At 53.9% G+C, this 21,592-nt stretch overlaps 1 protein-coding gene across 9 annotated transcripts in view; it reads right to left on the reverse strand.

Moving 5' to 3' along the window:
* Window positions 1-1,981: 1,981 nt before the first annotated feature.
* Window positions 1,982-21,592, reverse strand: part of FUBP3 (far upstream element binding protein 3) — a 47,748-nt gene continuing 28,137 nt past the window's right edge. For 8 of the 9 annotated variants that reach the window (XM_027966275.3, XM_027966276.3, XM_042245520.2 and 5 more), the window contains 12 exons: window positions 21,186-21,284; window positions 18,447-18,551; window positions 17,335-17,437; window positions 16,185-16,285; window positions 13,809-13,950; window positions 9,855-10,015; window positions 9,037-9,110; window positions 8,637-8,717; window positions 8,351-8,427; window positions 5,381-5,452; window positions 4,123-4,250; window positions 1,982-3,236 (listed from right to left, as the gene is read on the reverse strand). In XM_027966275.3, the coding sequence (XP_027822076.2) occupies window positions 3,228-3,236; window positions 4,123-4,250; window positions 5,381-5,452; window positions 8,351-8,427; window positions 8,637-8,717; window positions 9,037-9,110; window positions 9,855-10,015; window positions 13,809-13,950; window positions 16,185-16,285; window positions 17,335-17,437; window positions 18,447-18,551; window positions 21,186-21,284 (1,152 nt within the window). In that variant the 3' untranslated portion in view covers window positions 1,982-3,227. The remainder of the gene's footprint in view (window positions 3,237-4,122; window positions 4,251-5,380; window positions 5,453-8,350; window positions 8,428-8,636; window positions 8,718-9,036; window positions 9,111-9,854; window positions 10,016-13,808; window positions 13,951-16,184; window positions 16,286-17,334; window positions 17,438-18,446; window positions 18,552-21,185; window positions 21,285-21,592) is intronic. The other variant, XM_027966277.3, reaches the window with a different exon arrangement.

Below are 21,592 nucleotides of genomic sequence, written 5' to 3' on the forward strand. Positions count from 1 at the left end.
CGGAGCTTAGGTGGCTGGCAGAGACTAGGCGTGCTCGTGTGATGGAGGACGGAGGTGAGGCGAGAGTTCTGCAGACAGCCTGGGCCCCTGCCCCGCCTCCGCCGCCTCCCCCAACACACAGACTGTCCTTCCCGTGATGACCATGCAGCTTTCTTAATGGAACACAATCGCTGAACTTGGTACATTTCAAGCACTTTAGCCTTCCAGGACACCAGACTGCTGATGAAAACCATCTTCCGTGGGCGCCATGTTAATGAGAGGCCAAATTTCATATGCTTGCAAACTTTCCCCCCTCCTCCCGCTGTACTGCACCCCAACCCCCCTCAATAAAAGGTTGCATCAGAGAGAGAGAGAGATTTCCATAATTTATAGTATGGGCATTTCACTGGGGACAAGCGCTAATCTGTACTTACCGATACATTTAAGAAAATGCATCCTCCCGCAAGCCTGCGCCATTTATGACTCTTGGCACAAACCACAATGCTCAGTCTTCAATTAAGGGACACCTTAGGGTTCATTATCACACAATCGCTCCCTGTGAACCATGCCAAATGCTGTTTTGGCACGGAGCTTGGAAGATGAATTAGAAGGAAGTCTTCTCTATAATGCCGTCTCCCTAAACCCCATTCCCACCATCAGCGTTTATGCCCTTCTCTGGCGTGACCCCCTCCTTTCCAAGTGGCTTTTACTATTCAATTTCTCAACGTCAAAGTCGATTCTCTAGAGGTGTAGTCAGAGATGCCACGTCTCCTTTTTGTCTTCCGGCTCTCAACAGGCCTCAGAATGGCTACAGATGGGCGGCTCTCCACACCCCTTGTTGGCCTAAAGGAGCCACAGATGCTTTTTTTCCCCCTCCTCTTAAGAGCCTGGGGTAGAGAGAAGAAAAGGGACCAGAACGGGAGTCACACGCCATGAGAATGAGCCATAAGGAGGTTCTAAACAGGGTCCTCCTTGCAGCCCTGTGTCTAAACGAAGAGGTGCCTCACACACATGGCTCACAGCAGAGGGAGGCGAGTTCAGAGTCAAGGGGAGAGCTCAGTTCAAAGTGAGCTCTGGTCACTTCCACCAACGGGAAAGGAAGCAGGAAAACGAGTTCAAAGGCCCATCTCCTTACCCCCTCAAAAACCCTCCAGTCCAGGGCCCACAGCGTGCCCATGTCCTGAATCCACAGGACCCTCCCTGGCTTCAACCCGTGGGTAAGGGCACCGCTTTTTGCCTCCTTCATAAAAACACTGAAACGGAACGACCATGTTTGCTGGCACTTTCCAGCTCTCCCAGCTGCCCAGGTCCCACCACTGGTGGGGCTGAGAGAAAACAGCACCCATCCATGGAAGGGGTGGACCCCAGGCTGTGGAAGGAACCAGCGGGGCGGCCGATGAAACGATGCACCGGGCCACGTCCAGGCTGCCCCCGTTTAGGTTCAAATTTCCCAGGGGTGTGTGGGGAGGTGGGCGGGAGGGAGCTGACTCAGGAGCGGGGACGTGGGTGGATCACCGCCCCCCCGCCCCCCGCCCCCGGATCGACTGCCCTCTGTGAATCTTCCGGCTCCACTTACGATGACAGCAAGGAGACCCGTTACTGACTTCTTGGTGTCACACCCACATCGAGAGATGCGTAGATGTGACAGGTAAGATGGGCTGATGGTAACCCAGGCTCTAAAGTCAAAACTGTCAGACGATGCATAGCCATTAAGATAAAATTAGCTTAACGAAGGAGTTGCAAATGCAGGCTGTGCCCGGTCAGCTCCGCCACGCAGCCACGCAGCACACGGTGACGGGCTGAGAAGCCTTGCCTTTCTTTGGAGGGGCGGGTGGCAGGCAGGGGCCACGGGAGGAACAAGAAGACCGGAAGCAAACAGACCGAAAAATACTTTGCCCACAAGATGTCTTGTGGAAATTTTATTATGTAGAGTGTAAAATGAATTGTCAGTCAAATAAAAAGAACACGTCTTTAAAAAAAAAACAACAAAAAAACACATGCATAACATTTTCCAATTGCCTTTTTTAATAGTTAGACATTTCAAGCATTATAAGGAAAAAAAAGGAGAAAACCCCCCAGACACTGTAACTTCAGTACATCTCAAACGGAATGTCCCCCAGGTCAACTGAAAAATGCAAGAAAAAAAATAGCTTCAATTCCGTTTTTCTTTCCTTTAAAAATACATGTTACCTGTACAAGATACACTACAGTAAACATTGGAAATCATATTATCCCTTTTATTAAACCAAAATTATTTAATTCATATTGCGGTTAATGCTAGATTTATTTGTTCATCTAGTTAATTTGACAAATATTAAGAAAATATTTAAAAGAAAAAAGCAAAAAACACCTTGGAATTAAAAAATAGTTACTACATTTTTATGCGGTTTAATGTTCCACAGTGTTTGTTAAAAGTTATATTGAATTTATTTTTAATATTAAAAATAACAGTATTTATATTTCTGAGAGAATAGAGAAAGGCTTTTTGTTTTGTTTTTAAAACAAGCTTGGAGGTCTTAGATACACAATTGCAACCGGTAGATAATGGAGACGTGAAAAGACGTCTGCTAAACACACAACAACATTTTTATATTATTAACCCCTTTAGAACTCTAGAAATTATACAAACCCTAAAAAATGCCCCCTCCCGATCCCTGTTGGACAGCAATACAATTATCTGTCTCAATTCAGAATGCACATAATTAATTACAATACATAATAGTTCAGTTTTTTAAAAAATGCAATAAAACCAGACAGCCAAGATACAAGAAATTAGAAGTAAAACATTTAATGAATTTACACATTTAAGAATATTTAAATACTGTTTAAAAATTTTTTTAAAGAATTTGTTACACACCACCTAAGACTTCCAAGCCACTTTTTTCTGTTGCAACAGAAAAAACTGTAAATAAAAAGACACACGAACAAAACAAAAACAGAACACACCATGTTGAAATGTCACTGCTCTGAGGCACATTCTGGGGCCAGAATTTGCAGGTATTGCTCCAAAAAGATTCCCAGAGCTTATACATTTGAAGTAACGAACAAAAATAATGAAACAAAAATTGTCAGCAATTTTTAGTAACTAATTCTCCCGATTTTTAGAAAAATTCTGTTAATCTAAATATAGTGTTTCACAGAACAAAACAAAGGTTCTTCATCAAAGGGTTTGCAAATCTAAAAACCTCTGTTACAAATAGGTTTTTGCTCACAATGCTTTTAGGGGAGGGGAGCCGCGGGTCTCGGTCCTACTGTTCCTGTGGAAGGAAGGGGGAGACAGGTTAGTCTGAGGGCAGTCTCAGGTGCTGGTGTGCTGTCTGGGGCTCTGTCTGCATGGAGGTAATGGACGCTGGCACACGCGTGCTTGGGCGTGCACACACACACACACACACCCGCGTGAACACCAATGTCTAAGTGCCTTCCCGGCCTCGCACCCCGGGATCTGGCCCAGACAAGCTCTCACACAGGAGGCCTCAGGCACCTCCTTCCACAGGGATCTGGGCGGGGAGAGGGGAGTGAGCGAGTGACACTCCTCCTCGGTCACCTACCACCGCCCCTGCTCAACTCCTGTCCCCACAGGGCCCAGCTTCCCAGTGAGACGGCAGACTGGTCTGGGGGTTCAGGGCCTGTGGTCACCAAGGGACTGTCCACAGGGACCTGACTGGCATCAGCTTGTGGGAGTCCTTGGTCCCGTCTTCCCCACATTTGGAAGAAAACTGTTTCTGGACAGAGCCCTCTGGTTTCCGGCCTTTGAAGGGGGCACTCGCCCTCCGCCTGCTGCCCCTCACTGCTGACTGGGGATGAGCGTGACAGCCTGGCCACCCCGCCCTCTTCAAGAACAGCACTGGGCAGTGGCCACCAGTCCCCAGGGGCAGTGCCATGCTTGCCCGGGGCCAGCTCAGCCTGGCATGCTCACTTACAACTGGGAGCCTGGGTCCAGAGGAAGACACTGAGGCCGCTCAGCTCGGCGGTCTGCCTAACCTATTGTCCCTAAGAGGCTCCAGTTTGTTCCAGCAGGGGCGAGGAGGGGGCCAAGGTGGTGGCTCCGTACTGCTTGGGCCGGGGTCATGCACACGCAGAAGGCTTAGGAAGGGGGAGCGGAGGCCCGGGCGGTCCCGGTGTTGCGGGCGATCGGCTACAGACCTGGCTGGGGGCCTGCGCCTGCCCTAGCGTCTGCCCGTAGAAGGCAACCTGCTGCCGGTAGTACTCCGCCCAGGCCATGGTGTAGTCCGGTGGGGTGCTGGCCTGGGGCGCGGCGCTGGCGGCGTGACCTGACGGGCAAAGCAGAGCGCCAGTTACTGGGAGGGGAAGGGCACGGTCAGTCTGCAGGGACCCCTTCCCAGAGCCTCTTGGAAGGCTTCCCAGGGGGCGCCTGGACCAAGCGCCTGGTGCCCACACTGTCCGGGCAGACGTGGCCTGCCCAAGCACGGCTGTCAGCGCTCCCTCGCCTGGGTCCCGACCACACCTACAGTCTGCTTCTGTCATCAGCCACGTCCTCGGCGTCCATCTGTCTGTCCAGCCAGCTCCCTGCCAGTGCCCGGGGCCAGAGTGGGAGAAGGGAAGGCGAGGAAGTGGGTGCCCCGGCGGGGGTGTGTACGCGCGCCTGCACAGGGCATCGCAGCCCAGGGGGGTCCAGAATCTGGACCGTGGGGGTTGGGGGGGTTTGGCTGCTCCAGGCGACGGTGACCCCGCTGACCAGGCCCCGGCCCTAGAAGGGCTATGGACCTGGTAACGATCGCAAACACAGGATGGCTGCTTCTCTGACAGTGTCTGACCCGCGCTCTTCAGAGCAGCAAGTGACACCCTTCAGACTCAAGACACGAGATGCCTCTTCTGGCCACACCTGAGTGCGCTGGCCCGGCACTGTGGGATGCGCACGGAGGGCTCAGGACTCACCTGCAATGATCCACTTGCAGCAGGTTTTTTTGGGGGGTTGCCGTTATGAAGCTTTCTCCTCTTTTTAAAAAAACTGGCTTAGTGGAGAAAACTGGCACAACGAAGAGCTTGCTTTGGAAGAAGAGCCTCAGAGTCTCCCGCGGCCTCAGTGCCTCTCGCAGCCTGAGTCTCCCTCCTCCCCGTCTCACGTGCCCGCGATGGCCAGGGAGAGCCGGGCAGCGGCCGGGTGGCAAGGCGGCCGACAGTCAACAGCCCCCGGCCGGTCTGGGTCTAACCAAGGGTTCTCACATGGACAGCCCGGGCTGGGGCTTGCCCCGTGTGGAGCCCGAAAGGGAAGATCGAGGAGGGGAGGAAGGCAAAGGACGCCCGCGCGTCTCGCTGACAGGGTTGGGGTGGGTGGAGCAGACAAAGGTAGATGCCCAGATGGACGCACACAGGGCACGTGGCGAAGGTGACGGGGCCATGGGCTCCGGGCCCCTCCCTGTGCAGAGGCTGAAGCACTCACTCTGCTTCTTGTAGTAGTCCTCCCAGGCCTTGCTGTAGTCAGGCTGGCTGCTCTGTGGCTGGCTCTGCTGGCCTGCGCAGAGAACACAGAGGCAGTCAGGGCTCTGGGCCCTGCTCTCCGCACTCACTCACTGGCCTGGGAGGAAGGAGGCAGGCCGGCTCAGGCCCACCCCTGGCAGGGCCCCCCAGGCCAGCGGGGGCGGATGCCACTGAGCCCCGTGAGGCTGGGGCAAGCAGCAGGAGCGGCCTTGACTCCCTTGGGTCAGAGACCTGGGCTTCCGAGGCCGGAGCCTGAGGCCCTGAGCGCTGTCTGCAGCTCCCTGGATTGGCCCTCAGATGGACAGAGAGTCCAAACGGCACTGACTACTCCCCTGCGCTGCCCCTTCTATTCAAAGACTGATGGCTGCCTCTGGACAAGGAGAAAATTACAGGAGACACATAGGGAAAGTTCCAGAAACTGCTCAAGATGACAAGACGAAGTACACGCAGCGAGGGACTGACGCCAAAACGTACACCTGACCCCCACCCAGCCTCGCACTGTCCAGGGTGGGCTGGTGGGTAGAGGACGTGTGTGGGGTGGCCCCTGCCCTCCTCTCTGAATTACTGGGTGCGGAAAGGCTGGGGTGGGAGGCGCAGAGCAGCAGCAGTCAGTCTGGGGCATCAGGCGGCGGCGGGGGGGGGGGGGGGCGGTTACTAGACTTGACCACAGACAAGGTGGGACCTTTCTTCTGCTGAGGGCTGGCCTGTGTGTCCCCCTGTGAAGGCCCCACCAATGTCCTTCCTTTGGTTAGAATCACCGCCTGCAGCAGGTGGGAAGCTCAGTTCAGTCGCTCAGGCATGTCCGACTCTTTGCGACCCCATGGAGTGCAGCACACCAGGCTTCCCTGTTCATCACCAACTCCTGGAGCTTGCTCCAACTCATGTCCATTGAGTCAGTGATGCCACCCAACCATCTCATCCTCAGGCAGGAAGGACATACTCAAAATCAGGTTTCATGGTCAAATGCTTTCCCCAAGAGTTAATTTACTGAGGACTGAGAGGGGCACGGGTTGGGGAAAGAGCCCCCACCCTACCGGGGCAGGACCACCATGACAGGACCAGACTCGGACCTGGACGCTGATGACAGGAGGCTGTCGATCGGAGAAGGCCAGGCGTGAGGAACGGGGCAGAGGGAGCACCCTGCTCAGACATGGGGGGCGTGGGCAACGGGGTTTTCTTCTCAACAAGATTTCACAGGCCAAAATCAGTTCTCAATTCCCGAGTAAACCAAGCGACAGCACAGATGAAGCTGCTGAAGAACCAGGACGAGCTGCGCTCCGCTTCCCCGGCCCACGTGCCTCTGCTGACTCCTTACCCACCTGGGCCTGGGGCAGCAGCAGGGTGGGCTCTGCAGGAACCCCCAGGCCCTCAGAGATGCACGTGAACCCTGCAGCTTTAGGGGAGAGCTTCACCAGTCAGGGGCTCCTCCCCAGTTCTCTGTCCTGGGTGATGGGCATGGGAGAGCCCTGACCCAGGCCGCTTCCCACGCTGGGGGTGCCTTCTGGTGGAACAGGAGGAAAGGAGATGTGCCGGGCTGTGGGGAGAGCGAGCACTGTGCAATGGGGAGGAAGAACCTGGGTGGTGTGAAGGTGTTCGTGGTGGAGTTCTTAAGGATATTCTGCACGTGTAAAACGTTTTGTTGAGAAAATGCCAGGGAAGAGAAGGTAAAAAACACAGCCATGCAGTGTCAGAGCTCACATGTACTTTAGAAATCAAATCCAAATCCTTCATTTCACTGACAAAAGAAATGGAGCCCCAGAGAAGGGGGTATACGCCTAAGGCCATCCAGCCAGGCTCTGGACTCCTGGGTGCTTCTCCAGCTATGGATCTGACAGGTGCCTGGGGCAGGGCTCACAGCCAGCGCTCTGCTGGGGGGTGGGGGGAACCCTGGGCCCAGCCCCTGAGAGCAAAGCTGCAGCATGTCCAGTGGCCTGGCACCGAGGGAAGCCTGCCAAGGCGCTGAAGAGCGCTTTCCAAACACCACCAGGCTGGCCCTTCAGATGTCCGAAAACAAAAGAACCTAAGGTAAGCAATTTCGTGGGGCTTTTGGCTCTTTTTTGTGGGGGGGGGGGGGGGGGGGGGGGTATGGGGGAAGCCTATGAAAAATAAGCTTTACCAGCGACAGAACTCATAAGAATGAGTCCCTGAAGCTGATGGGAGGCTGGAGAGAGGGTGTGGGTGTGCCTCCAGCAACCTCTTTCTCTTTTACAATCAGTTTTCTTAAGAGAGCAAATTTTCTAACTGTGTTTTCTGAAAGTTCAGGAGATAGAAAGAGTCCCTTCCTAAGATGTTGCCAGAAAAGAAGACAGGGAGGAGGCCGCCTGGAGACCAGAGGGGGAGAGCAGGTGGGCACCCAGTGCAGGGGAGGCGGGGTGCGGGGTGGGGGCACTCAGGCCAAGCCGCCTGGAGACCAGAGCGGGAGAACGGGTGGGCACCCAGTGTGGGGCGGGGGCATTCAGGCCAAGCCGCCTGGAGACCAGAGCAGGAGAGCGGGTGGGCACCCAGTGTGGGGCGGGGGCACTCAGGCCAAGCCGCCTGGAGACCAGAGCGGGAGAGCAGGTGGGCACCCAGTGTGGGGCGGGGACACTCAGGCCAAGCTGCCGACCAGAGCAGGAGAGCGGGTGGGCACCCAGTGTGGGGCGGGGGCACTCAGGCCAAGCCGCCTGGAGACCAGAGGGAGAGAGCGGGTGGGCACCCAGTGTGGGGCGGGTGGGGTGCGGGGCGGGGGCACTCAGGCCAAACCGCAGGCCTCTCGGACCCTCGGCAGGGAACAGGAGTGAAGGCTGCAGCCCTGAGGAGGACAGGGCTGGTGGGACAGAAAGGTTTGAGGAGTCCTCAGGCCCAGGTCCCCCCCAGCTGGAGACGTGCCCCAAGCCCCAGGAGGCCTGTCTGGGGGGTGGGGGGCGGTCCTGCCTCCTCCCGAATCACTTACTTGGAACCTGCTGTGTGGGCTGCTGCCACGCCTGGTAGGTGCTGCCCCAGCCCTGGGTCAGAAAGGCAGGAGGACCACTGCGGAGGACAAGGGCCATTCATTCCAGGCCAGGGCACACCCCCCTCCCCACCAGAGTCATCCCCCGCCCCCTCCCCACCAGAGTCATCCCCCACCCCCTCCCCACCAGTCACCCCCCCACCCCCTCCCCACCAGAGTCATCCCCTCCCACCCCCAGCACCAAGGTCTCCCGAGAAGCCAATGTGCAGAGTGAAGGCAGGCCACCCACCTCACAGGGGCGCTATGGGGGTTTCCGTTCACTTTAGCAGCAATGTTTGGGAAGCACCCTGAGCTCCTTGGAGGAAAGGTGCTGAAAGAAAGTGGGAAAAATAAAGACAAGAGCTGAAGACCCAACACAGGAAGGGCTTTCACAAGAGACTCCCTTCCCCAACCCAGCCCAGGGCGGGAAGCCCTCCCTGGGGATGCTGACAGGCCAGGGGACCCTCTGCCCTCTGGGCAGGCTCTCAGCCCAGCTCTGGTCAGTGAGCCATGGACAGGCCAGAGGGATGACGGGGATGGGTTCTGCCCACACCCTGGGCTTCTGGCTGGCATCCCCAGAATAGCTGCAAAGGAGGGCCTCCTAGGTGGGCAGGGAATTCTCGCAGTCCACACAGGTGCAGAAGACTCACTTTTGATGAGGTGCAGCAGGCGGCTGGCTGAAGGGACTCTGTCCAAAGGGTCCAGGAGCTCCGAGACTGGTCCCCTGTCAGGGCACAGAGGGAACTCTCACTGCCCGCCGGCTGCACCGGTGCCCTCTGCCCAGGCCCGCCCCAGGACGAACCACAGCCTCCGGGGAGACAGAGACTCGTGGGGTAAAGGCACCCTGCGGCACTCACTAGCCTTCCTTCCCCGCGGAAGGGCCTGACTGCGGGGCGGCTGCTGCCCCTTGGGTGGCGATGCGCCACGCCGCCAGTCCTGCACCACCGCGCCTGCCCTGGCGTGCCGCCCTGGGGGAGGGACCAACCTGCTGGACTCTCCCGTCAACTTAGGCCGGCCCACGGCTCTCTCTGCCACTCTACGGCCCCTCTGAGGTGAGCAGTGGCCCATCTGTCCTCCATCAACACTCCCTTTCTTTATCTGCTTTGAGGCGCCTGAAACTAAAGCCAGAGTCAATGAACGCTGCCTGAGGGGCTGGCCACCAGGGCGAGGCCCGTGGGGGTCCAGGGGCAGAGCTGGGGGAGGCTGCCGCCCGGCTGCTCCTCTAGCCTGCGGGGCCGCGGCTCGGGCCGAGCAGTGGTGGCCAGGGGCACCCTGCGCGTCTGGGCCTGGCCCGTGTCCCTGCACCGTGACCTTGCCCCTCGGCACAGGGGGAGGGGGCTGCGGCCCTTGCATCACAGGAGGACCCAGAGGCCCAGGAAGTGTGAGGTTCTGGGGGGAAGCAGGTACCTCGGACAGACAAAAGAAACCCCCGCGACTCCCGAGCCGGCGGCAGGGCCCGCGTACGTACGCCCACTTTCTCATCGATGAGGTGTCTGGCCACCTCGATCTGCGGAGGGAGCCCCCGGATGGTGAATATCCGCAGGCTGGGGTCGGTGCTGGGGGGCGGGTTCCGCTGAAGCTCCACGTGGGCTCCCGACTGCTGGTTTATGCTCTTGATGTTCTCGCCCCCTGTGGGCGGCAGGACAGACACAAGGGTAAGCAGCGACTGCGGCAAACCCCAAGCTTGGAGCTCGCAGAGGAGGAGGGGGAGCTTTCCGCCCACCAGCGCTCGTCCTAAGAGTTGACAAGTCCTGTCCACTTATGCTTGAGAATGGTTCTAGGGCTGTCTCACCTGTGAAACCAGACTTCTGCGGTGAAGCTGGGCTTGCTTTCTGAGCCAGGCTGAGGTATGGAGCCCATGGAGCAGCCACTGGTCCCTGTCTCTGTCCTGGGCTGAGGCGCCCTGGACTGCAGATTTACACACAGTGAGCTCAGCTGGGGAAGGCGCTCCCTCCTTCTCCGCCCAAGGATGGCGAGCCGGTGGCCCCTCCCTGGCACAATGGGGGCCTTCAGCCCCAGCGGGGGGGGTCACCGCACAGCTGGTCCCCTCCCTCCACAGGTCAAACAGACGGCCACAGGCCCAGCGACACCCAGAGCCCATCCGGCCTTTAACTCCCCGTCCTGTCGCTTCTCAAATCTCTGTGTTCCCCGGGGGCGGGGGCGGGTCTAGACGGAGAGGCAGGCTGAGGATGGGGGTCACAGAGGCCTGGGTGGAGTGGGGCTAACGAAAATGTAGTTGGACTCTTTGAAAATCTGGGAGAGTCCCAGTCTCTTAATGAAATTTGCGTAACAAAAGCTCCACCGGGGTAACAATGGTTTGATTCTTCTTTTCAAATTTCACAGAACTTACAGATCCGCTCTGCTCTTTGGGGTGGGGTAAAGCCAGAATACAAGGAGAATGTGGAGCACAGGATTTTATAAAACTGGAGGAGAACAGTCTGTATAAAATCTGGAGTAGGGTACCAGGGAGCCTCAGAGGATCAAAGCGAAGGCTAGAGGCCAGTCTCTGTGTCACCCCTCCCCACCCAGAGTCAAAACTAACCTCCAACTGTCATTTCATACTAATGTGTCCACAATCCTTCACTCCCCAGCCTGCCCCTCACCCGCCTGCCCCTCACCCGCATGGCTGGAAACCCACATGTACACAAAGCATCAAGGCGAAGGTGAGTAAGGGGCCCCATCGACAGGCACGGCCTGCACCTTGTCTCATCTCATCCTCAAAGCACCAGGGGAGTCTACGAGGGCCCGGGAGCCAAGATGGGGCCTGGGTCTGGCCGTTCTCCCTGAAGGCAGCGTGAGCGGCCCTTGGCATCACAGGAAGGAAACCAGGCGGCTGTGGGCATTCAGGAAAGCCTGGCTCAGCATCAGTTTGGGCAGGATGCTAGCTGGGTTTAGGGTGGTGCTCAATTTAAAAGGAAATTCATAAAAAGAGAAGCCCAGCTGACCCAAAGGCTGAATGGATGGCTTTCTTGAAGATCTGCTACAGTGTAAGCACAGCGTCCCTGCATTTTCTGCCTCGAGCAAACACATGGTCCTGGGGGCAGCGCTAGCCAGTGCAAGAAAGTCATAAGTCTTCAGCAGCTTCGCTCTACTTCCGGGTTGGTACAAGCCCCTCCCGGCCCCCAAACTACTGACCTTTACCCACAGCTTGTGAATTTTCTTCTCTGCATCATGAAAGGTAAGCAGCTTCGCTCCTAGGCAAGAGCGTTTGGGGGGACTGATGAAGAGCTAAGAACAGGTGGGAGACCCTTCACTGCACATCCCACTTCTGCCCAGACCGCTTGGTCCCGGAGCCAAGAGCAGGAAAGGGCATGCATGCCTGGGACTGAGAACTCGCAGGCCCAGCCAGCAGCCCCCTCCTTCAGGTCAGGCACTCGGGCCTGCAGCCCCAGACTCTTCCCCGAGGCGCCGGGCGCATGCTAATACAGTGAGGAGGCACCGAAAAACTGCAAGGGGCCGGAAGGAGTTAATTTAAGTTCATCTTCCTGCAAAATGAGGTCACCAGCTTGGCACATGGTGGCTGTCTCCAGGCACATTCAGCAGCCTGCTCCATTCTTCCACCTGATGGGGGGCAGAAGCGACCCACCAGTGGCCCCCCGGCCGGACGTGAAATCGTAAAGCAATTAATCAAACCTGCTAAAAGGCCTGGCTGACAAGAGCAGGGCTGGCCACACTATCTGTCACCATTGCTGTATTTATCATGGAAATCCAGCAGGGGCCCAGGGAGGCGCAGCGTCTGTCCAAGGGCTGTAGTGGGGGGGTGGGGGGTGGGGGGGTGGGAGCAGGCCTGCCTGCGGGTGGCGCCCCTCACCCCGGCACCATTCCCAAGGAAACAGGAAGACCTCAGACCCAGCCCTTGTGGGGAGGGAGTTATAGAAAGACCCCAGCTACCGCCCCAGCGAAATACATCCTGGCTTCCTGAGGCTGCTCCTGGAGCGGTAGGACACAGCATCTGTGACTGCTGCATTCTGCCGCCTCCCTCCTCTGGGGACCACTCAGGAGGACCTTACAGAGGACAGACAGGCTGTCCTGTGAGCGCTGAGGCATCACCGACTACAAGCAACTGTCACAGCACCAACAGCAAGGCTCCGCCAGCTCTGGAGAAGACACTTCCCATGAAACCTTCACTGACATGACCGTTCTCCAAAAGCACAGAAAAACCGAGATCTGACTCTCGAACTCCAAGGCGTCAGCTGGATTTAACGTCATGGCAGTAGGCCAGCTGACGGTCTGGGTCACATGTCTGAATGATCGCAGCATTTGGGCAGCTAACAATGTCCACTGAACACCTCCCAGCATGAATATGCCCTGCCAGAAAATCAGAACAAACTCACGTCATTCCTCCCACCTCTGAGAGGTTAATAACCAAGAGACAGCACAGATACAGGAGATAAAACGTTTTAAAAGAGCATAAAACACACAGTGTCTGAGAGCAGGGCCCAGAACGGACTCTGGGAGACGACCGAAGGCCAGCTCGGGGGCACTAGCCTCGGCAGCCTCGGCTTTCTGGGGGTGAAGATGTCCCTGGGCCGCGTTCCGTGGGATGCCAGCACCCCTCCAACGGCTAGAAGATGCCTGGTGATCACAGAAATTGGGGAAACTCTGGGAGAAAATGGTTTTTATATCTTCCATATGTTGTCAGATACGTACAAAAGAAATGAACTGAGAAGCAAACAGAACACCCGGTGCTGAACAGGAGTTTCCTGCCAGCTCAGGGGCTCTGCCTAGAGGGCGGAGAAGCTGGGCCTACTGCCTCAGAGGCCCAAACCTGCTCTCAGCAGCCTTTCTTGCCGGGCCAGCTCAGATGGCCCAGAGCCCGGCCTGCTCTCTCCCTTGCCTTTCACTGAAGCAGCAGCCACATTAGCCAGTAACAAGGGCTTCTTACCTAATGTTCTCTAAAATGCCTAGAAACAACTAACAAACCAATTTTTATTTCCCTCCACAGGGTGTCTGTTACTCATGGTAAACATACTGAAAAGATAAAAGTCATTTTCACGTGTTTCATCAATACAGACCAAAAACCCAAATCCAGTAAGGCAAAAAGTGACGCACTTGTCAGAAAGCAATCTTCTTGGAAGAAATGATCTGAATGGTTCCTCCAAGTTCCTTGCAAGTGAGTTAATCCCCAATCAGTCCACTGACAAACAGTCAGGGTCCCCTCACCTGTGCCTTTCCAACAACCCAGGCTGCTTCAGCAGGCAGCTGGTCTCCCTTATACAACATCTGTTTCCACTCGGTGATGAAGTACTCGCTCTGCCCCGTTCACGAGAAGGCCCAGGCAAGGAGGGTGCCTTGGAAGGCAGCAGAAGCCTCGCACCTGGCCCCTTTGGTCAAGGGTAGAAAACGGCGTGAACCTCGTGCTTCGGAGGCACTGGACGTGCGGCCTGTCTGCCTTCAGGCTGAGCAGTGCAGCACCGCTTACCTTTGCCGATGACGAGGCCACACTTGTCAGCCGGCACAGTGTAGGTCACCTCCTGGGCGCCGCCGGGGGTGCCCCCGCTCCAGTCGCTGCGGCCGCGGCCTCTGCCCCGGGCCGCTGCCAGGCCTCCGAAGCCGTCTCTCTCCTGGAAGAAAGCGGAGCTCAAGTGGTGCTTCCCCGCTGCCTCCAGCACGAGTTTCCCTCTCTGGGGAGGAGGCTGAGCGACAGGACACGGTCAAAGCCACACGTCAGGACCCGAGCACCTCTCCCACATTTCAGATTCTGACGTGCTCCTTTAAAACCAGGATTAACACAAATCACAGGAACATTCGAGGAGACGTGCGCAGACAAATCACGTGGCTACATGAACAGCACCAACACACCCAGCTAAACCAGGCAGTCAGGTAGAAAGCCCGAGGTCTGAAGCCCGGAGCCCTGATCTGGGAGTTTTAATCACTGGGCCCCAGTCTACAGGTATCAGGAGCTGGTTTTCTCAGTGCTGAGCCTACCAGAAGCCTGAAGAGCTACGTATGGGCTTTTGAAAGTGACATGTGAGTGGCAAGGATGACTTCAGGCCCTCCCCCGACAAGGGTTTGCTATAAAGAACAATTCAGACACTGCTCTGAGAGTCAGACTACCTTGCAATTCCAGTTGGCGCTAGTGGTAAAGAACCTGCCTGCTAATGCAGGAAAACTAAGAGACGCTGGTTCAATCCCTGGGTCGGGAAGATCCTCTGGAGGAGGAAATGGCAACCCATGCCAGTACTCTTGCCTGGAAAGCCCCATGGACAGAGAAGCCTGGCGGGCTACAGTCCATGGGGTTGAAAAGGGTCGGCTAAAGCACAGCACCCTGCAATCCAACCAGCAAGAGGAATAAAAGGGTTAAAAACAAAAGCAAATCAACCAAAACTGGTTATCTCATTCCTCAAAAGAGGGAGGGGAAGCCAGGCACACCCGCCCGTGGTCTGGGGCTGGAGGGGCCTCCGATGTGTTCTTACTGTTCGCCCAGCAGACAGAAGGCCTACATCCGGCGGCCAAGAGAGGAAGACCCCCTTCTCTCCAGGGTGAAGCAGTCATTCCGGCCTCTATTCTGTGAGGCGCTCAGGAGCGGCAGCCCTGAAAATCTTTTCAATGTTGAGGGCAAACCCGGTGGAGCTGAGACCTCCTTCAGGGAAGGGGCAGCTCAACAGACTCGTGACACAGCGCAGAGTAAGTGAACCGGCTGCTGTGGGCCAAGAGTGAACCGAATGTCTACCGGGAATCTAGACCAGCAGGAAGCCGAGCTGACGACTGCCTCCTGTTGCACTCTGCTTTTATGAGCGACAGACGACCAGCAAACAAGGTGATTTAGGGATCTACATGAGAACGCACACATGCAGCCGACTTTCTACAAGCGGATGCCTTGGGCTCTGGGAGACAAGGCTGTCTCCTCCTCATCTCACAGCTTTGCAGTTCCGGGATCATCAGTTCTTACCACGAAGAAGGATGTCAGACAGGAATCCATGACTCTTCTCTGAACCTGCCTCATCCTAAGAACTGCCTGGGGACTATGGGCAGCCCAAGCCACTCCTGGATATTCTGATTCAGGAATCTGGGGTGGGGCGGTGGGGAAGGTGGTGGTCCATGGATCTGTAACCTCAACAGGTACACCCCCAGATGACTCAGGGGATCATGTGGGGTGTACCATCAGGTACAAACAACCTCCCTGGCTTGCTGCTGAGAAAACTATGCCCAGAAGGGCTCAATGGCTAGGTTGCCAAAGGCCACATGAAAGATGGTAGAGCTGGGATGATGGCTTCTAACCTTTTGCTTCTTTCTTCAGCTCCTACTGCTCTGACTTTTCCTACAAACCTGGGAGACATGGCATGACAACCGACCAGCAGCTACAACAGCTCCCCAGAGCAATGGGGAGTACGGGCTACACAGTGGGGGACGGTGTCACGTGAGCCCGCTCTCATTCCAGAGAAATGTGAACGTGAGTGCGGACTCTGGTGCCTGAAGACAGCTTTAAAATTCTGGCCGATAACGAAGTGCCTGCTAAGAGCAGACTTGACTTGTTTTATAATAGGGTGTGCCCGACTGTTCGAAACCCGGCCGGCTGCACTATGACTCCTCCAAGTGGCTTAAATAGTCAGGAACTTACTTTTGTGAAGACAATCTAGATTCCGCAATAATAAAAAGGCATAATAATAATAAACTGGCAGGGAAAAAATAAAATGAAGGCAGTTAAAAGACAGACAGAGAGAAGCTGCTGGCTGTAACCTTGGAGGGAGGTAACTGACGAGAGTACCGGTTTTTAGAAATGGGACTTGAGAGGAGGCGACTGCTCCAGGGTGCTTCTCCAGGGTGAGACACGAGAACTCTGGAGAGGCGGACCCACCTGTGCTGTGAGAATAAGCTCGCTGATGACATGCGCTGCGTGCTGGCATCGGTCCGGGGGCCCCATCACCTGTGCAGCTCTCTCTGGACTAATACCGTCATCTGCGGAACAAGACGGGAGAGATGGGATTAGGAAAAGCCCTGCTTCAGGAGGAAACAAGCATCAATCTGATTTGCAGTCAGTGTTCCTACCACCACTGAAGGGATAATAAGAACACATCTCTACATTTAGGACACATTTTAGGCAGGGAAACATGCATGGCTACATCTTTCTGCACGGTCTCTGTCAAACCTCATTATGCAATTACAGCCGTTTAAAAGAGGTATCACAGAACTTCCCTGGTGGTCCAGCGGTTGGGGCTCCGCGCCACCAGTGCGGAGGGCCCAGGTTGGATCCCTGGTCAGGGAACTAGATCTCACATGCCGCAACTAAGACACAGCGTAGCCAGATAAATAAATGTTAAAAAAAAAAAAAAAAATCACAGAAACTAAACTTGAAAACAGACCTGAGCTATGGCCATATTTTCCAAGTATGTCTATCATGTTTTCCCGTTTTCAGAGAGATGAGGAAAATAAAGACGCTGTAGATAATTTTGCTCATAAAAGTAAATTTGTAACACTTAACTGTCCTTAAGATTTTTTTTTTGGCCACGCCACGGTGCTTTGTGTGACCTTAGTTGCCTGACCAGGGATAGAACCTGGGACCTCCTGCACAGAGCCTTAACTACTAGACCACCAGGGAAGGACAATATTTTTTTTTTTAATGGTTTTATCTTTAATTTTATGAAATAAAAAATAAGGTGTTTGCTCTTAAATCTTTAATTAGCAAATTAAAAGCTGGAAATGCTAATATTGAACCCTACTCCCTTAACTTTTACTGATCTAAAGAAAAAAAAGAAAAAGGCCTGGACACTCCTGGGCTAGTGTGTTCTGGTACATGAAGCATGACCCTGCCAGCAAATCCACAGAAAGAAATGAGGGCTGGAGGGGAAACTGGACTGGAAATCTGGTAACAGAATGTTGCTAAAGAGAGAAAAGGTGAGAGAGAGAGTAAAGAACACACAGTTGGCTAACAAAACAAAGACCTTGTTTTGTGAGGTGTTCTTTACTTCTTCATAATGCTGAAGATTTCGAGAATCATCAAAACCAACCTGGTTTGAACTGAATTCTCACACCGGCATCGTTCTGGATCTTTTTGATCATTTCCCCATTTCTTCCTATTACAATCCCGACAGCAAACCTAGGCACAGACACCTGAGCACAGAGAAACAAAACCTCATCAGCATTTCCCTGCAAACCTGTCTTTTCTGCAAGTCTGGTGTAAGTGTGTATACATACAATGACTTTTATTACAACACATTGCTGGAAATGATACATAAAGCATATTTTTTTCCTCTTAGGAAAAATGTTGTGGTTGATGACTGTATTCCTGTCCATTAAATGCATCTAGCAGGTATGAGACTTGATCAAACATAGTTACAAAAATGAAGTAAAGCAAGAATAAACCTGATAAAGAGTTTTAAAAACATTTAAGATTTATCTTCCAAATTCTATGAAATAAGCATAAATGTACCATACACATTGGTACATGGTCCTTCACTCTTTTGTGGTAAAATACATGTAACATAGTACTTATCACTCTAACCACTGTAAACGTGACATTTCAACGGCATTAAATACCATCACAGTGCTGTGTAACCATCGCTGACGCCTATGCCCCAAACCCTCTCATCACTCCAATAAGCAGTCGGTATCTGTGAAACCACACTGCCCTGGTAACCTCTATGCTATTTTCTGTCTCTCTGCCTAGTCTGACGCTTCATGTAGGTGGAACCACATGATGTCTGACCTTCTGCATTTGGGCTGAGTTTATCAAGCATCATGTCTGCAAGATCCACTCACGCTGTAGCAACATCAAGGATGCATTACAACCCCATTCCACCTCATCAGTAAAATAGGCTTGGGGTTAGATACAATCACAACACAGGTCACCGCGAGAACCTGGACTTGGGTCTTCATCTGGGCAGTGGGGTAAGCCTTGAAGCACAACCCCAAGCCAGGGGAAAGACTCCAGTCCCTGAAATGTACGCAGCTGGCATCCCTCACTATAGCTGACACTCGTTCCATACACCCCCAGGGAAGCAAGCATACTTATTGGGTACTGCAGATGAGATAGGCGTTAAATAACTTGCTCAAGGTTGAATGCTAACAGAACGTGGCCTTCAACCTTAAGCTTGCCTACTAACCTGTAACTCGAGCATACCTCTATACTGCCTCCTCCCATTCGAGAGCTGAAGTCACTGCGCACACCTCGAAAGTCAGCTTGGTCTTTCTCTCGGATGATTTCTAAGACCATTTCTCTCGCTTGCTGCGTAAATACAGATAAAAGGCATTAAGGAAAACAGCCCTGAAAAAACACATGACACCAGGTGAAAGATTAAACCCTCTTATGTTGGGCTCAAAGCCTCAGAAGGTGCTCAGCTGTGGGAGAACTCACTGTGTTGTATGACTCTTATTGTTACCTGGGACAGGGGCAGGCTGCTGGCGAGCAGCATGGCATGTATATCAAATCTCAAGTGTCCACAGATAGGGGTTCACTGTCTGCTAAAGCTGCAGGGGGGTCAGCACACACGGGCTGGGTCAGAACTCGATTATGGTCGTCCCACTATACTTCCAGTGTGCCATCTCTTTCTGGCAGGAAGAGGCGGTATCTGAGAGCTCTGACTGTGGGGTAGCTTTCTCAGCAGAGAAGCTCCAGGGAGGTCAAGGCAAGAGGTCAGCCCGGGAGCCTACAAATACCTGCCGGCTCGCGGAGCTCAAGTGCCTCCTCCCAACTGGCAAGCCCACGCCCCACACCTGACCATCTCTAAGGCATATCCAGGGTCCTCTCCTCCTGGAGGTCCCTGAGTCAGTCCATCCCGCCCAGGCCAGCACCAGTTCCAGAGGAGCCGGGGCGAAGGAGCAACCACATGTAACAAGTCAAGGTCTTGTGGGAACCCAGAAAGGGTCAGAGTTCTGGAAAAATCAAATCAAACAACAAGAAAAACCAAAACAGCAATGTCCAAGGACATTTGGAGAAACTGAAATACGGACTGACTGTTAAGATGATGTCACGGTATTACTACTATTTTCCTAGGCTGCTTTCTAATAAAAAAGGGAGCTTTATTCTTAGGAGATACACACTGCAGGATTTAGAGGCAAAATGCCATACGCGTGTGCTCAGCTGCATCTGACTCTTGGCAACCCCATGTACTTATAGCCTGCCAGGCTCCTCTCTCCGCGGAATTTTTTACGCAAGAATATTCGAACTGGGGTGCCATCTTTCTTCTCCAGAGGATCTTCCCAACCCAGGGGTTGAACCCTCATCTTGTGCGTTGGTGGGGGGGTTCTTTACCACTGACCCACCTGGGAAGCCCAGAAAAGTCACATGGTACCTCCCATTTACTCACAAATGGCAAAGTAAAAAAATAAAAAATATATATATACACACACACACACGCAAATGGTATAAGCAGGTTGAGGGTATTCAGATGTTCACTACACTATCTTTTCAACTTTTATATTTGCAGTTTTTCATAATAAAAAATTTGGAAAATTAAAAAAAAAAACAACCCAAAGAATAGTTTACCCTAAATACAGCAGACAGCTTCTCCCAAATAAAAAATAAAGTTTTAAAATTAAAAATACTAAAAACTTTCCTTTATAATAATTTTCTTGCAAATTCATGAAACATCAATGAAATAAGCTCTCTGCCCAGGTACCTTTCCTACAAAAGCCAAATGTTCCACTAGCGAAGGAAAAAGTGGAGGTATTCTGGGAGGTGGCTTTTCTGCTGTCCAGCCAGTTCTTCCCTCCATCCAAAGAGCTCTATGACACACAGCAGTGGAGGCCACAGGCTGGACTGGATGAGCCAAGTGCGGGAGGGTTAGGTACAGTCTTTCTACATTTAAAGAGGCTGGAAACTCTGGGGGACCTGAGGGGGCTGAGTGAAGGGCGGGCGTGAAGGGCCGCGTTGCTGACCGGAACTTAAGCAGAGCAGCCACTGTAATCACCTGTCCTCAATCCTGTTTTCAAATCATTGTTTTATATGAAGACCCCGACCAGAAAAAAGTGTTATCAGATGATATCTACCAGGGACCATCACCTGAGCTCAGCTGAACGGCAGTGTTAAGAACTAGGGGAAATCTTTTGTCAGAGACTGGTAGCCTCGCCCAGCTCACAGCCCCAGATCCCCTACAGAGGACAGCTGTTGCTGCCAGGCTGGATCCAAGGTGTGTCGCTCTGGAGAGATTCAAAATGCAGCGAAGGCCGGCAGAAAAACGAGCGTTCGTGTCTCACGGGGACAGACATGCTCCCATGCCCACTCCTGCCAACAGTCACAGAGCTGGAGGGCGGAGCCCCTGGATGACTGAGACCTGAGCCCCTGCCCGCTTTCGGCACTGGGGGCGGTGTTCGGAGGCACACGGGGTGCCTGCGATGACGGCACGCACGTGCCTTCCGTGGTCCGGGCATCTTTTTAGTCACCTCCCACCTCAGCCAGCTGTCTCGTCGAAATGGGTCGAGAGAACAAACAAAAGCCACACGGAGCCTGCATCTGAGCTGATCACAGGTCAGCATCAGAAACTGCATCGGATCAGAGTTGCATCAGCCAACAAAATCGTCTGTGCTGTGGACAAGCTCTCTGCATGCGCTGCCCCTGCCACAGCCTCCATGGACTGGCTGGCTCTGAGCACTTGAAACAGGGCCCGTGTAAATAAAGGACTCGCTTTTTATTCAATTTGAACTATTCCAACAGCCGCCTGTGGCCAGCGGCCCTGGTACTGGGCAGCATGATTCAGTTCTTTTCACCCTCAAACGTGGAGTGAGAAGATAGCTTACCTTAAATCCTTAAATCAAGGGCCATCCCCCTTACAATTTCCCAAATGACATAAAACATAACAAGTACACCACCAAGTGATGCCACCACACCCGGGACCTGCCTGACCCACGGTTTCTCTCCTACCTGAACTTTAAACGGGTCTCCGGTGATGCGAAGGGGCTTGTCTGCTCCCGTGGGCAATGGGCCGTCCTGGATCATGACCATCTTCACGCCAGTCCGCTCCTGTGGGGGCACACAGGTCCTCAGCAGAAAGCCTTCTGGTTCCGAGGACTGGGCTCTGCGACAGCACACAGGCCACAACCCTGACCTGCAACTTCAAAGGCCCTGAGCCCTGAAATAACAGCTTGCTCCTAATGAAATCTGGCAGCAAAACTAACTCAAACTCACGGAAGCATACTTCTAGTCCTCCTCTCAGTGACTGTGACTATTACTATGCTCAGCCATGGAAATCTCCATCTGATTACGCAGTGCAGCCCCGGAACTTGCTGGGGGCGTTAAATCCTAAAGCACGCCTGGCCCCACATGTCTCA

Source organism: Ovis aries, chromosome 3 (genome assembly GCF_016772045.2).
Source record: "Ovis aries strain OAR_USU_Benz2616 breed Rambouillet chromosome 3, ARS-UI_Ramb_v3.0, whole genome shotgun sequence".
Taxonomy (NCBI): Eukaryota; Metazoa; Chordata; class Mammalia; order Artiodactyla; family Bovidae; genus Ovis; species Ovis aries.